Source organism: Aspergillus uvarum, assembly GCF_003184745.1.
Source record: "Aspergillus uvarum CBS 121591 unplaced genomic scaffold BO82scaffold_45, whole genome shotgun sequence".
Taxonomy (NCBI): Eukaryota; Fungi; Ascomycota; class Eurotiomycetes; order Eurotiales; family Aspergillaceae; genus Aspergillus; species Aspergillus uvarum.
This window is the reverse complement of record NW_020291342.1, coordinates 101,928-117,277: the sequence shown is the minus strand read 5'-3', so window position 1 is coordinate 117,277 and position 15,350 is coordinate 101,928. Positions and strand designations below refer to the sequence as shown.

General features: G+C 51.1%; 6 protein-coding genes across 6 annotated transcripts; 4 read left to right on the top strand and 2 right to left on the bottom strand.

The window, feature by feature from the left end:
- Window positions 1-461: 461 nt before the first annotated feature.
- BO82DRAFT_385045 (ferric reductase family protein) lies at window positions 462-2,729 on the top strand (the record flags this gene model as incomplete). The annotated part of the gene is made up of 7 exons (XM_025638144.1): window positions 462-571; window positions 622-866; window positions 917-1,037; window positions 1,084-1,147; window positions 1,194-1,381; window positions 1,428-1,526; window positions 1,580-2,729. The coding sequence occupies 7 exons, from the start codon at window positions 462-464 to the stop codon at window positions 2,727-2,729; spliced, it is 1,977 nt and encodes a 658-aa protein (XP_025489731.1).
- A 313-nt stretch (window positions 2,730-3,042) lies between these two features.
- Window positions 3,043-3,640, top strand: BO82DRAFT_434050 (uncharacterized protein; the record flags this gene model as incomplete). The annotated part of the gene is made up of 1 exon (XM_025640920.1): window positions 3,043-3,640. The coding sequence occupies exon 1, from the start codon at window positions 3,218-3,220 to the stop codon at window positions 3,638-3,640; it is 423 nt and encodes a 140-aa protein (XP_025489730.1). The 5' UTR covers window positions 3,043-3,217.
- Window positions 3,641-7,181: 3,541 nt separating this feature from the next.
- BO82DRAFT_434049 (uncharacterized protein) lies at window positions 7,182-8,626 on the top strand (the record flags this gene model as incomplete). The annotated part of the gene is made up of 3 exons (XM_025640919.1): window positions 7,182-7,298; window positions 7,356-7,940; window positions 8,035-8,626. Exons 1-3 carry the CDS (start codon window positions 7,249-7,251, stop codon window positions 8,624-8,626), a joined length of 1,227 nt encoding a protein of 408 aa, XP_025489729.1. The 5' UTR covers window positions 7,182-7,248.
- Window positions 8,627-9,526: 900 nt separating this feature from the next.
- Window positions 9,527-10,217, top strand: BO82DRAFT_288650 (uncharacterized protein; the record flags this gene model as incomplete). Its single annotated transcript, XM_025631622.1, has 2 exons — window positions 9,527-9,677; window positions 9,727-10,217. Coding segments are annotated over 2 exons (642 nt in total), but the record flags the coding sequence as incomplete, so codon positions are not given.
- Window positions 10,218-11,663: 1,446 nt separating this feature from the next.
- Window positions 11,664-13,109, bottom strand: BO82DRAFT_314855 (uncharacterized protein; the record flags this gene model as incomplete). Its single annotated transcript, XM_025632524.1, has 2 exons — window positions 12,632-13,109; window positions 11,664-12,528 (listed from the first exon to the last, which is right to left on the bottom strand). The coding sequence occupies exons 1-2, from the start codon at window positions 12,820-12,822 to the stop codon at window positions 11,664-11,666; spliced, it is 1,056 nt and encodes a 351-aa protein (XP_025489727.1). The 5' UTR covers window positions 12,823-13,109.
- Window positions 13,110-13,318: 209 nt separating this feature from the next.
- Window positions 13,319-15,209, bottom strand: BO82DRAFT_356306 (cystathionine beta-lyase STR3). The gene is made up of 3 exons (XM_025635688.1): window positions 14,792-15,209; window positions 13,652-14,695; window positions 13,319-13,591 (listed from the first exon to the last, which is right to left on the bottom strand). Exons 1-3 carry the CDS (start codon window positions 14,987-14,989, stop codon window positions 13,529-13,531), a joined length of 1,305 nt encoding a protein of 434 aa, XP_025489726.1. The 5' UTR covers window positions 14,990-15,209; the 3' UTR covers window positions 13,319-13,528.
- Window positions 15,210-15,350: the final 141 nt, after the last annotated feature.

Here is a 15,350-nt window from a genome sequence, read left to right as displayed (position 1 = left end):
TCTGGCAAATGTCGATGTATGCAGACTTATTATAATCGTCCTTACGTGATACGCTCTGTTTCGTACTGTCCCACCGTCGAAAACGAAACCAGCCGCCCTGCGACAGCCCGACGGGGAATTGCCCGGATGGCTGCATGCGTCCGCATTCCACGCTAACCGGCGAAATGTGCTCAATTCTGAGCATGAACCGGCCAATGAGCGACCCAGTATGGAATCCATAGAGGAGGTCGTGTCTGGAGTCGGAATGCGATGTCTCTGCCAAAGGTGCTGTCTTCAAGGGTCCAGTTGCACAACGGTCTGGGATGATTTCGCTGGGGTGGTGTTTCCCTCTGCTCTTCAGCTTTCTCTATTGACAGTGATGAAGCACGGGTTTCCGTTGAAAATACCTTCTTTCCCTCTTGAACGGGATATTCCTGCTCTATAGTACTGACAGGCTTGTTTATTACTTGGCTCTGTGCAAAATGGGTTTACCATGGCTGGACCAGCCGGTGATGTTGCACTCTTCCAGAGCAGATAGCTGCAAGTTGACTGCAGAGCAATGCGCCTACCGCAATGGACATTGGAGATACTGGTTTGTCTTCGCCCCTGTTGTCGCTTCGTATATTCATATCTCCTGGACAGGTATCAAGCCGATCACGTCTATGCGCTGAACACGATCTACTTCCTTTGTGCAACGGTTGGGGTTTTCGTGATTCTTCAGATGATGACCAAGTTTAGCCCCCTGTTTTTGCGAAGGACGGCCATCTGGAGGAGAGCAACGGCAACAGGGCGATATCTTGCCTACAAAAGTTTTCCATCACCAGTTATCAACTTTCCGGCCACCGGCGTCTTCATTTTGATTGTTATCGGGGGTGTCTTCTTCCTTGGTTGGTACAGACGCGAGTACGCCGAAACGAACTCTTCTGATAATCTATAGCAATGACCCTCGGTCCACAACCGTATTACTGGCCAAATACTGAGACGGTTTCTTATGGAGGCAGTCCTCCAATCGCGACCCGAGCAGGATGGATGGCACTGGGCCTGCTGCCTTTCGTCTTGTCAGTATGCCAAATTCAGTGATCGAGCCTTACTGACCGACAACAGGGCCCTCGGAGCCAAAGCCAATCTTATTTCAGCGTTGACTGGGGTAACCCATGAAAAACTTCAGGTTCGTTTCACCGGCGATCATGAATGTGCTACAGCTGATCTATCAGATCTTCCACCACTGGACTAGTTACGCCATGTTCGTCCTTGCTTTAGTACATACGTTTCCGTTTATTGTCGTTCATATTCAAAAAGGCGACATGGTGAAGCAGTGGAAGACGGAGATAACATACTGGACGGGGGTGGCTGCTTTGATACCACAGGCATATTTGACATTTATGTCTCTGCCAGCGATTCGGTGAGCCATGAAGCCTCTACTGATTGAATATAGATTAACTCTATAGGAACCGATTCTACGAATTTTTTAAGGCCACGCATCTTCTGGCCGCATTCCTATTTATCCTCTTCTTTTTCTTTCACTGTGACTTTCGTCTCTCCTCATGGTGTGTTGCCTACGGCTTGTGCGTATGCAACTTGATGTTCTAATGTTTCAAAGGGACTATTTCATCGCATCTGTCGCGATCTATCTCTTGAGTCTTCTCATATCCTTCGCCAAAACCCACCTCATCCATGGCCGTCACCGCGCGACATTCGAGCTTCTCCCCTGCGGCTTCCTCCGTATCACTGTCCCAACTGTTACCGTTGTGTGGCGACCCGCGCAACACGTCTTCATCCGTTTCCTCAGTCCTCGACTGGGTCTACACAGTCTTACTGCACATCCTTTTACCATAAGCTCTACGTATCCGACGAAGTTCAACTCAGCGACCAAGCCCAATTCCATGTCTGCTATATCTTTGGACTCGATCACATCCTCAAGCTCGAAGCAGGTACCGAGTAGGAGCATCTGCCCAAGCTTGACATTCTACATCCAGCCCCGCAGCGGCATCACAGCCCGCCTTGCACAGCTTGCTAGCCGCCACCCGGGATTTTCTATTCCTGTCCTTCTAGAAGGGCCGTATAGCGGAATATCCAGAGATCTCGACATCTCACGATTCAGCCATATCATTTTAGTGACCGGAGGTTCTGGAGGTGGTTTCTCCTTCGGAATTCTGGAAGAGGTCCTGCAGGGGGTGAAAACCGACGCAAATGTCGATACAGCGGGGGAGAACTCTACAGCTTTCCCCAGAATCAGCATCATCTTCGCAACTAGATCTCCAGCAGTAGCAGACTGGTACACCAGCGAGCTCAATCGGATTCTGCTGGATCATTATAACGGTTCCCGCAAGATAGACGTGCACATCAGCATCCATATCACCTCTCACTCCTCTCCCCCTTCTAACTCACCACCCTCTCAGGCTGCACGGGACGAAGAAGAGAAATGCATCAAAACACCCGAAGTAACGAACAAGACCACTATCACCCCCTCCGAGAAAATCAAAGAAGGGACCCAGCCATCGGGCTCAATCACTACCCTTCCGATCACATATCATCAAGCGCGTCGACCAGACCTATCCCAACTCCTCACCGCCGCAGTTCCTGTCACCAGGAGAGGAGGTGCAGAGCAGAAGATCGGCATCTTCACGTGTGGGCCTGGGTCCATGATCAATGACGTTCGTAATGCGGCGGCCGACGCGCAGTTGCGCATTGGTAGTGGTAAGATGGCTGGAGTGGCGGAGGTGTATTTGCATACGGAGATGTTTTCGTGAGTTTCCATCCTCCTGTTTGTGCCAGATGTGGTTGCTGACTGAAATGTTGCCATGAAGATGGTGATAGATAATGATAGTACATATGGCGGTGCTGAGTACATAATGCAGACACGTGTGCGTACTAGTAGACCAGTATGTTGTTTGGGGTAAGAAGATGGGCATAAATAGTGATAAAGTATAGTACATACAGAAACTGGATCACTATACTCTACTAAGCTGGGCTATTCAGTCAAGAGAAATAGATTTATTATCTAATCTAATTAGATACTTTCAAGATAGACTAGACAATCCACATCAGTGCAGACAAAATGTTGCCAGGCGGCGCTAGCGGATGGAGAAATAAAAATATGCAGCTCTTTCTTCTTGTACCAGACATGGCCTTGATTCTTTTGTCCCCCCACAAATAGCAAATGCTTTGACACTCCCTCATATACTATGGATCACCGAATCTTCGTTGAACCGAGCCAAGACCCATGCAATAGACAGCCATGGCCCGGCGTGATGGCCTTCCGAGGACGCCCGTCCTCAATCTTATTAGATTCAAGTTCCGCCCGGAGGCGGATTTCATAGATGAACAGCATGTCGCACATACACTATGGCAGCAGTCGCTGGTCTTCATATCCACAGTCTCTGGCTTCCAGCGTCTTCTCTGGGCCCCGATCTCGGATGAATCTCGGAGGGTGGTACTTCTGATTCAATGGCGCGATGGAATCGCGTGGCAGGAATTCCAGTTGTCTTTCGGGCTTGGCCTTCTCCTTCCTCTACTGCAAGAAGTGCCTCCCTTGAATCATAGCATTACACTCACTCTCCCTCCGTGCTTTGCTTCGGGGCCTGGCCACTTTCTCGAGCTGGTGGAACTGTCAGTCAAGCTGGCCGAGAATGAGTATGACCCGGCAGAGCGGAGCCGATGAATTGAGGAAGAATGGCAAGCCGGGGTTGAGTCACTGGGAACGGCACCTTCAGACTCTGGCTTCCCTGGGCTTCTTTGTGGCAGTGGGGGATGGTTCGAGGAACAGTTGCCGCTCGAGTCCCGCACCTTTTTGGGCCTTTTTCTCTGGCGAACTCCACGAGATGCAATCACCTGGGCTCCCCATCAGACTTACGCCATAACCTACAAGCCTTGATCGGGCACACCATACGACAGTCCTCACTTGTTACCGCTTCTATGCATGATTGCAGCTCCTCGGGTATGTCTATGTCTCTCGCAGCCCGTTCATCGGCATCTCGCGCCTCTTACTCTGGTACGATCTTGATTGAAGTTGTGTCTCAAGCCAACGGCACAATCACGCGTAGCAGCCCGAGTATAACCCGTTACTGCGCCTCAATCCCCACAGATCAACCCTGCCATCTCGAGCTACTCTCTCTCTCTCTCTCTCTCCCTCTCTTCCTTGTCGAACGCTGAATGTCACAAGCGCATCCTGTGGTATGCGTATCAGCCGTTCACTAGCACAATGTCCTGCCCCACTGCCCGGGGCCAAGTCTACATCCATCCGTCGCCTATTCTAGCCGCACTTGGAGCCAAGGTAGCAAATTTAATCAAACCAGTTTTGAAAAATGAGTGAAGAGTGTCACCAATTTCGGGACGTACTGTACTACTATCCCTCGAAAAAAAAGTAGATTGCTCTAGCCTCTGATGCAATGTCAGAAGCAGCGGAATGCTGTGTATTGTGATCATAGTGGCGAATATAGTTGCTGAATCCAGACCTGCAATTGGCAGACCACATACATTTAACATATTTCAAAGGTATTATTTCCAGGGAACAAGAAATCTTGATATCACACACTTCATGATATTGATGACGGTGTCATCCAACTGCTTGATATATGAATGGCTCCGCCCCCGCCCCCGCCTCCCCCTCATCCCTCTGTACAGCACAGTTTATATGTGCCAAGTCCTTATTATACCAAGAAAAATCCCTTTCATCCCAATCATATCATGAAGCAACTAGGAGAACTATTGGCTTGGTTCTTAGCTATGACGGGGACGACAGTCACCGCGGCCGCTATACCCGCGCAGAAGCTTACCATTACACGCACAAACCGAGACTGCGGCGGCGCTCTCATTTCTCCTATGACAGATCCTTTCGGATTTGTGAACCTTGTTAAGCCAGCTTCAGGCAAACTCGTGGCATCCATTGTACTACAGGGTGCAACGCCTACCGCTACCTATAAAGTCCGGATGCTTCAGGTTCCGAGAACTTCACCTTGTTATGATAATGTTGCCAGCACCACATTGATAACAGACAGCTCAGGCTATGGCAACATAAATTTCCAACAACCGCTGAGCCCGACCGCAACAGCTGCATTTCTTGATCTGAACAACCTTGCTGATCCCAACGGTGACTACTTCACAACTAACCCGAACGATTTTAAAATTCCTCCAGCATAGGTATCGGATCGACAAGATGTAGGGAAACCAATTTGCTCGTCTTTTATCTTACAATTCGCGCCATATGGTCAATCAAAATTGTAACTAAGCAAGTGGACTTGTCCAATAGTTCAGTCATCTGTTGATCCTCCCATTAGTGGGCCCAGATATTTCATAACAACTATTCCGTGCAACCAGTGAAGGACATTACTTGTGACTAAAAATTGCTTTTGACCGGTATACGCTGAGACTCTCAGCCCCGTTATAAGACCTTAGCGCAGGTCATTCAATGAGCTGGCCACACTAACATGAGGACCTGACGCAATTATAGTTCGGAAAGTAGTTTTTAAGCAGACGAAGCTGGTTCTGCTTAAAGTGCATAAGAAACCAGAGAGCACCAGCATAAATCTAGTATTATCTAGTGCGCGGATGTGACACTATAAGAGAGCGAGAGAGGTAGAAACTGCAATACAGTCGTTGTCGTCGTTGTTTTACATACGCTGGCGCCTCGCCTTAGGCGACATGCAAGGGTCTACCGTACTATCTCTACACCCCATGTACATATACATCTTTTTAAAATGTGTTAAGATGTGAATCATTACTTTCCCGAGAATCTGGGGCCTAGTCAAAGCCTGTGCGGGCCGGATGGGGCGTCTTGTTGAAATTGTTGCAAGAACCTTGAACAGTTTTAAACAATTCCAAGCATTTCCGCTCAAGTAATCTAAGTTTTGAATATTTCAAGCAGAAAGTGGTGTTGCATTTGGAGCTATCACGAAGGACAACATAAGGGTCTTTTTGTAAGATTGCCGAAAATATGTAGTATGTCGTACAAAAATAACCAGTCTCGAGGACAGTTGATAAAACTGCCAAGCTTCTGAATCGGTCATCGGATAGCGCAGGTGATGCGAATAACACGAACAGCAACCAAATTTAGCAATATAGAGGAACGATTATTTGCCACAAGCAGCAGCCCGACAAAGCGTTGTTTTAGTTTCGGGGCTAGAATATTGGATAAATCTGTGGAAACAAGGTGTCAGTGGCTCTCGTATACTGTAGGTCTATAAAAGAACTTCTTGGATTTCAATGAAGGTGATTTACACATAGTGTAATGCATAACTGGTTACTGTAATAATGAAACCGAGTCTGTTCTGATCAAGGCATTTCCGAAAGCAGATATAGAATTTTCCTGCACTAACCTACGGTAATGGGTTATGAAAGAAAATTCTTACACTGCTGTAACAAGCACAAAGTCTAACGGCCTAGAAGATATATTAATAGAAAAGTATGTATCTAAAATTTAATACAGTAGTATAGAACCTTGTAATTCCTTTTATTATCAATTTGTGGATTACCACGGATTCTAGAGATAATATAGCTATTTATTAAAACAGGTATAAAAATAATATAAAAAGACAAAGGGACCCTCCTGTCTAATACAGCTTAAGCTATAGGCAAACTATAAGTAGATTGTTAAGGGAAATGGGTCAGTTAGGTATAGAATAGTAGCAGTCTATTGATTTTCAAGACTAATCCTTGCTATCCTAAAGGTATAGCAAGGTTCTAGGAGTTAAATACTAGAGGAGTTCAAGTCGTTGACGTCATGACCATTCAGCTAGGAATACGCAGGCAAGCCGTTGGTGGTTCACCGTGCTCCCGGGGATTACCCATGACATAGATATACTAGATAAGTATCTAGTCTTTAAGATTACCGCTATAAGTACTATAATGCTGGATTTATATAGGCATAGGTTTATATAAAAAAAATAAAGTAGGTAGACTAGATTTAAACTATTTTTTTAATTCTGTTAAGCTTTTATAAATAAAAAGACAAGAGTATAGCTTGGTAAATAATACTAAAAGTAATTAGTAAATCATAATCTACTAAAATACTAAAGATTAGCAGAGGCCTAGATAACTGTAATTAAACATTCTATTACCTTCACTACTAGACAAGGTTTGTAGTATACAGAAATGAATAACTATTCCTTCTTCAGCATAGCACAGCATAGCGCTCACCTCACCACATATCTACGTGAACCTTCAGGATAACCACTAGTTTTATTAACAACTCTCACTCTTCCCGGCTCCTCTTAGCCCCTCGGCAGCCTCTTTCCCCGCCAACAGACCCCAACAAACCGCGCGTTATTCAACATGGAAGACCCATTCAGCCAATACATCAAAATACCAGAACCACATCGACGGTATCGAGCCCCCCCTCCCCCCTAACAGCAAGCCCCAAACACTAACAGCCTCAGCAGCCCCAACGCCCCGATCATCACCATCTCGCTCCGCGCCGCAGACCCCCGATACGTGCTTAACCCCACTAGTCTAGGCGTCCGCATACACACTCACCGGGCCTCAGATCAAAAGAGCAGCAAGGAGCAAGACCAACCCTGTATCCTAGATTGGACCGGCGTGGAGGCCGGGTTGCTCTTGTTCCGGCACCTGCCAACGGGGAAATATGAGCCGGTGACGTTCGAGCACATCGACTCAAGCACAAAGCCTCAACCCCCGCATCATCTCTTGGGATTCTCACAGCTCAACATCCCGGATCGATGGGTGCTTGCGCCTGGGAACACCACCGCCCCGGTGCATCCGCGCATAGAACGGCACGCGTACCATGGACTACAACCGGGCGAGCGGTACGAGATTCTATGGCCCGGCGCTGAAATCCCTCGCTGGGCTTTGAGGGATGTGAGAGAAGCAACAGCCCCGGAGCCCAAGGCAGTCCCCCTCGTGGTTCCCGGCGGGGCTCGATGCTCGTTCATGTTGGAGGGGGAGAGGGAGCCGGCACCGATGCCGCGGGCATGGAGCCCGCCACCACTGGAGCAGACGGATCGAGTGTAAGTCTTCGAGGTCTCTGTTACTTTTCCTCTCAGGAAAGTACACACAAAAAACATCGACAGCCCTCAACGATTAGCCAACCCCCGTTGCCAGTCCTGGAGCCCCAGTTCTCACCGTTGAGCTGAAAGCTACGACCTCGCACTGGAACCCAAGGAAGTATTTCCCCATAACGTGGACGATCACGTATCACGGCACCGCCGGGAGAGAAGATGATCCCCCCGACAACCCCCGGCCCATCACCTTCCGCGCCTACAATTTCCGTACTTACGGAACCTTTCGCGCGTATCGCCAGCGCTACGAGGATGGAGAATGGGAGTCCTACGACGAAGACGGAGGTTACACGTTTCCCAGTGGACCCGACGATCCCCATCAAGTCAACGTGGGCAAGGAGAGAGAAAAGGCCGGCTTCATCAGCCTGCGGCCGGGGCAGACGTACTCGAGGTCGGTGCATCTCTACTCGCAAGACGATCTGCCGCGCCATCCGGCGACTGGAGAGATCCTGCGCTATCGGTTCAAGGGCTGTGTTCTGGACTGGTGGGACTGGGGGACGCTGGATAATCATGTTGATACGGTGGTGACCGTGCCTGGGTTCCTGGGCGGGGAGGTTCTTGAGCCGAGTGATAATGGGGGCCGGGCGAGGGCGGTTGTGCCTGCTTCGAACCTGGTCGAGCTTACTGTTGTTTGAGGCGGGGTTTGCATAGTCACGGTGTGAAAGGCAGTTCTGATGGTCCGTTTACGGCAGAAAATGCTGCGGTAGAGGCAGAGAATGCTGAGGTTAGTGAAGCTAAATGCGAAGACAGTCGCTATGTTAGCGGAATACTGGATCTAGGGCACATTTAGTAACCGGATCTTTGATGACCGGCGTGGATCAGCAGGTGGGGGAAGATGGGCCCCTAAGTATCCTGTTGTTGCGCCCCAGAGCAGAAGTGCCGCAAGCGAATATTCCAAAAGCTGCACTGTATACATTAGAGTGTTTACTCGGTTTCCAAGTCCCAGACACGCAACACTCACCAGGGCGGGCCAAGTCAACCAATCGTCAATCGATAGCACGGATTTCGACCTCTTTCTTGCATAGAAGCGAAGTACCACTGTCAGAGTGCCCAACACGGGGAAGAGAATTGAGATGGCGATGATCGCGGCGGGTGCTGCGTATCTTCGAGACCTGATGATAATGGCGACCTTCGAATGCCATCAGTGGTATAGGAATCATTCTTGGATGACGGTTGGAACAAGGCTATCTTGAAAAAAAGACATTGGCTCGGATCCAGACGACTCGTGCTGGCGCTACTGGAAATCGACAGAGGTAAGGATAAATCTGGGATAATCCTGGGATGATCCTGGCCGGTTTGATACCAAAGGAGGCTATGTTTGTTTGTCTCCAGCCTAGTCAAGCACCAACGGTTGCCTTTTCTTTTGCTTGATAAGCCTCACCGCTGCAACATAATGCCAAAAGTACTCCTCCTCCTTTTTCTCTAATTCTTCACCTTCTCCTCCTCCCCTTCACTGAGTGCTCAACCTGCTAAAGGTCATGGCGTTGCTCTAGATGCTTGAAACCACCGCCATTGTGCTGTTGCTATGAACCGCAATTGAAGCTATCCGTCGCCTCTACTTCCATCCCATCGCCCACATTCCAGGTCCCCGCCTCGCCGCTCTGACATGGTGGTACGAGTTCTATTTCGACGCCATCCAGCCCGGGCAGTACGTCTTCAAGATACAAAAGCTGCACAGGCAATATGGTATGTCACTTTCGGCCTCCTACTCAAGCCAAGTACCGACGCCTTTCAGGCCCCATCATCCGAGTCACTCCCGACGAGATCCACATCAACGACGTCGGCTTCCTGGACACCGTCTACGCTCCAGCAACGGCTCGACGGGACAAATACGACTATCAGCTGCGGAGCCTGCGCATTCCCGGGGGAGTGGGCACCACCGCCGACTATCACCTGCACAAATTGCGACGGGAATCCCTTACCCATTTCTTCAGCAAGAAGAACATTCTGTATCTGGAAGGGTTGATCACAGATAAGGTGGAGCAATTGAAGCAATTGACCGCGACTCATGCCCATAACATAACCACCAAGACCAACAAAACCCAACAGCGAGTCCGCAACGAACTACTCACCCTCACGCACACCAAAGCATCAGCCCACACCGCCGCTAAACCCGCGGGCCCAACAGGAAAAGAATCCGTCTTCGACTCCGTCCGCGACAACGCCAACCTGCCGGACACAGAAGGCACCCTGCTCGCGCTAGCGGGGGCCGAGTCGCCCGCGTAGACCCCCACCGTCGCCTTCTACCACCTCCTCGCCAACCCGACGCATCGCGGGTGCTTCTCCTGAGAATAGCCTCCCCAACAGAGCAGCCAAGAGGTATTCCGTAGATCAGTCCAATGCTAGGCTAGATAGATGGTACCCAGTCCAGTCCAGTCCAAACCACCGGGCTCATCCCTAAGGTAGTTAGGGCTTGACGCGAAGTAGGCGGGCGTGGCCCACCCCTGAAATCACCCGGCAAGTCTGCAGCCAGCGCGATTCCAGAGCAACCCGGAGCAGCAGCCAGCCAGCCAGCAGCCAGTGCAATGCATACCTGTACCTGAGGTACAGGACTTAGTAACTCAAGTAAGGAAGTTTCTTGCGGCGGAAGCAGCTCATACAGGACCGACCATCTTGGGACAGGACCGTACATCCAGTACAGTACATACATATACCAGCCGAGATAGTCAGTACATTCCACACCCCACCCCTCCTTGTCTTCGGTCGTGAATCACAAGGCAAGGTAGGAATAATACGATGATGATAGCAGCGATTGCTATGCATACCAACCTGAGTCTCTGCTACTGCTATAACTACAGGACTGGTTCCAGCCAAGTAACAAAGTAGTAAAATAATGAAGTCGCTCCAGCACTGTGAACCTGACACATAACCAAGCATCCTTCCTCCCGGATAAACCTACTACGTAGCACCAGCCCGGTTTTTACTCATGTCTCCAATCTCGTCAACCAAATCTATTTCTATCATGAACTCAAGGCGAAGAGGAATCTATATACACCAGCCACAACAACTTGCAGTCCGATTTGTATCCGAAAGGAGATCTGCGTTGCGTTCCCGCCTCCGAAACTCATTAAGACCGACCGAAAACGAAAAACAAGACCAACCACGGTATTACTCTAGGTAGTCTATTCTCTACCGGATAGCATAGCATACCATGTAGACAAACCGGGCCAAGAATTCAGAAGGAGGAGTTGTGCAGAGATTGCCGGGGAAAGAAAACGCCGAACACCCTGGGTCAGTATCGGAACCCCAAACTGGAAGCTGAACGAGTCGTTCATTCAATGATGAGTGTATGAGATATGTGAGATAGAGTGGGAGTGGAGTGGGTATGTCAGTATGTATGTCAGTATGTGCTTGTATGTGTGTATGTGTAGTGTAGTCTAGCGTTGATCGGTGTAGTAGTAGTGTAGGTAAGTGGTGTGTGTTAAGTCGCGGCCTCAACCTCCGCAAGTCTATCGCAGAGCCAAATCATGTCCACGTCCATATCCTGTTGCAAGGACCAGTCCCTTCCCCCTCCCCAGAATCAAAAATCTCATCGTATGCATGACGGGGTAGCAATCGCGAAAAGTTCTAGTTGAAGCCAGGCCTCAACCAGGCAAACGGACAGCCCCTTCCCAGTTCTCGGTACCCTTCCTCTGCCAGGAGCAACTCCTCAAAACCACACCCATGGGCCATCTAAGACCTCCCCTCCAACCCCCCCATCAACCAAGCCCTCATCCGCACATTCACGACCCCACCCACCCCATACGCGGGCACGATCTTGCCCATCCTTGCAAAACAGCTGGGCACATAATCTCTGCGGATCCGCGCCACGCGCTCCCGCCACCCCAGCCCGCCGGGGGGCTGCCTATTATACAGATCCAGTCCCAGCAGATGCATGGGGGTACTGGCGAACTGCATGAGCGCGGGGCAACTGAATTGCGCCAGCGCCGCCTTCATGCCGGGGGTGGCGGCGACGCGGTCGGGGATGTGCGGCGCCAGCAGGGCGGGGATGTTGAAGGAGGCGAAGATGGTGATGCTGTCGCGGAGGCAGAAGAGGGCGTACGAGATGCGCGGGACGGTGGGGGCGCCGGGTCCGGTGGCCGGGTGGCACGCGGCCGAGACGGTGTGTTGGGGTCGGGGGATTGCGATTGTGGGGGAGAGGTTGGCGTTGGGTTTCGTTGGTGGTGGTGGTGGTGGTGGTGATGTTGTTGTGGTTGTGGTTGCGCTGGGGGTGTTGGTGCTGGTGCCTGGGGCGGGCGATGCGCCAAATATCCTCGCGAATCGTGCATCCTTGTAGACGCAGATGCCCATGTTGACGACCGTCGTCGACAGGAATTTGGCCGTGCCGGGGAACACCGTCGAGAAGGGCTTGTCGCGCATCGTCGACAGCACCGTGTCGATCGTGTTGGCCGTCAGGTAGGTCGAGGTGTACAGCGTGTAGATCAGCAGGAACGGGGTGCTGAGGAAGAAGGCCCCCGGGTTGGCGGCCATGGAGCGGAAACAGGAGGTGATCGTTTGTTGGATCGGGAGGCCCTTGGCCGCTTTCTCGATGATCGCGCTGTATCGTGTCGTAGACAGGTTAGTGGAATCATGTTTGGTTGGACTGAGTAGTGCCTTGTGGTGTAGCCGTGCTGCGATGTTCGATGTTGAACAGAACGTACCGATCAATGACGGTGATGACCGGGCAGGTTAAGGCACCCGCCGTGGCCGCGCTGGCGATATCCACCCCCAGTCGCGTCCCCAGACGGTCGGTGTTCCACCTCGTCGTGGAGACGGACGATCGCTCCGTGATGGCCGACATACTCGTAGCAAGAGGTGAGGGCGCTTCGGGAGCAAGTGCACTCCGCGTCATTTTCTAACATGTAAAGTCCAACCCAAAATAAAAAAAAAAAAAGAAGAGGGAGAGAGGGCTGATTGCTAATATAACGTCATCCGGACGGTGGCTGGAGAAGACAATTGCCGCAGATCCCAAAAAAATGAAGACCGATGCAGAAAATAAAGCCTCACTCAAAATACAGACAGACTACTGAAACATTGTGTTGGTCACCAGCGCGCCCAAAAGTCACTTGTCACTGCTGCAAAAGCAAACGAACGTCCGTCAGTCAGCCGTTAGAGAAAAAGAAGTCGGGGGTGAGTGAATTGACAGACAGACAATGCACCCACGGACGAGAATCACCCGGCCGGCATAAATTGGATGCGCCTCGGGAAATGCCCTCCGATGCCGGCCGACGCAATCGTTGTGCTCGTATTAATCAACCAAGCAATGGGTATTCGAAATCCCGACATACACAGGACATTTTTCAGTCAACCCTTGCGCGGTCGGTCCACTTCCCGGGAAAATATCAAATGCTCAATGCTGGATCTATCATTTCTTTTTTCTTCTTCTGGGTCTTCATACAGACAAGTCAATTAACATGCTCCAAACGCCCAACACAAAATAAATAAAATAAAATAAAAGAAAATTGTTGTCTCCCAAATCATAAAACCCCTCGCTCCCTGAGCTTTCCGTCCTTCATGGCCCAACGCACCGTATCCCAGTGTCATTATGCATATGTAGCTCATTCCGACGTGTTCGCCTGGATCCCTTCCAAGGTGACGTTGACGGCGCCAGCTTGCACCAGCTACAACATGTTCGTTAGCAAAAGCATACACACTACCATAAATCGGAGGCCAGAACTTACCGCGCGCTGCAGGTCATCGATCAGATCGTCGACGTCCTCGATACCCACACACAACCGGATGAGATCCTCCGGCATCGCTCGTTCCTTGCGCGTCTTGGCGTCGATGCTGGCATGGCTCATGCGGCAGGGCATACTGATCAGGCTGTTCACGCAGCCGAAACTCACGCTGATCGCCCACAGCTTGGCGCTTTCCACAATCCGCTCGCTGACACCCACATCGCCCGTCTCAAACGAGAGAACCGCGCCCGAGCCGCGGGCCATCGAGTGGTGGAGGTCATACTGAGGGTGCGACCGCAGCCCCGGGTAGCGCACCTTGAAGCCGTGGGTCTCGAGGTACTCCGCAATCCGCTGCGCATTCGCCTGCTGCTGGTCCATGCGCACCTTTAGGGTCTTGACACCGCGCAGAAGCAGCCACGAGTCGAAGGGTGACAGACCGCAGCCGGACGCGTTGATGGGGAAGTAGAGACGCTCGCCCAGCGCCAGATCGTTCACGGCGATCACACCGGCCATGAGATCGTGGTGGCCCGACAGGTACTTCGTACCACTCTCGTAAACGATGTCCGCTCCCAGATCAAGAGGGTTGAGGAGAAGGGGCGACATCATGGTGTTGTCGACCGAGACGAGGCAGTTGGGGTTCGCCTCGTGGGCAGCCGCGGCGATCTGGGGGATGTCGACGATCTTGATCAAGGGATTGGTCGGCGTCTCGAGCAAGACCATGGCCGTCTTCGAGGTCAAGACTTCGCGCACCTTCTCGGGGTCGGTGGTATCCACATGATGCACAATGATACCGCCGTTGGTAGAAAGATACTTCAGAAGGCGATTGGTTCCTCCGTAAAGATCATCACCGGTCACAACTTCATCGCCAGGACGAAGCAAGCGGGTGATCACATCCAGAGCGGCCATACCCGACGACACAACCAAGGCGCGCTGAGCCGACATGATCTTAGCCAAGTGCCGCTCGAGGTGAGTCCGGGTCGGATTTCCGGAGCGAGTGTAATCATATTCGCCGCCGCCTGCACCGGAGGTTTGTTTAAAAGTGGCACTCTATCCGACGAGAATTAGCTTTCTTTCATACTTCAATTGCCTACCCTCGACGTCACCCCGGGGTGGTATTGCAAAACTGGACTGGCTGGTCCGTACCTGATAGATCGGGACGCTGCTGGCATTGTACTGATCATTGCTGTCCGTGTAGACCAGCTCGGTGGCGATGTTGTAGCGTCTGACACCATGAGGGCTGGATGGAGCAGGGGAAGGAGGCAAATTGTGTCCCTCGAGATCAACGCGAGGGAACGCCTTCTTAGAAGCGCTGGAATCAGCACCGGATCCTGAGGCCGACATCGCTGCGGGGACGGAAGGATTCGCGGGAGCAGAACCGACAAGGGGGAGGGGGGAAAATTGAGAAATAGGACAAGAAATACGCAGCACCCAGGTGATGAACAAATCAGCAAATCAAGATTGATAGCAATGGGCAAGAACAATCAAAGCTTGCCAAAATATAAAGATGAGTGTTTTGAAAGTCGAGAAGATGAAGGAGAGGAAGAATGGACGGAACAAATTATGGGCTTCCCCAGAAGAGTCACAGACTCACAGCCACTAGAATAGACGGGAGTCGGTATGGAGAGACCCAGATGGAGTCCAGCTGTCATTGGCTGAGCCGCCAGCATCGCGATGTCGTCATTCACTAGGCCCATTCTAGTAA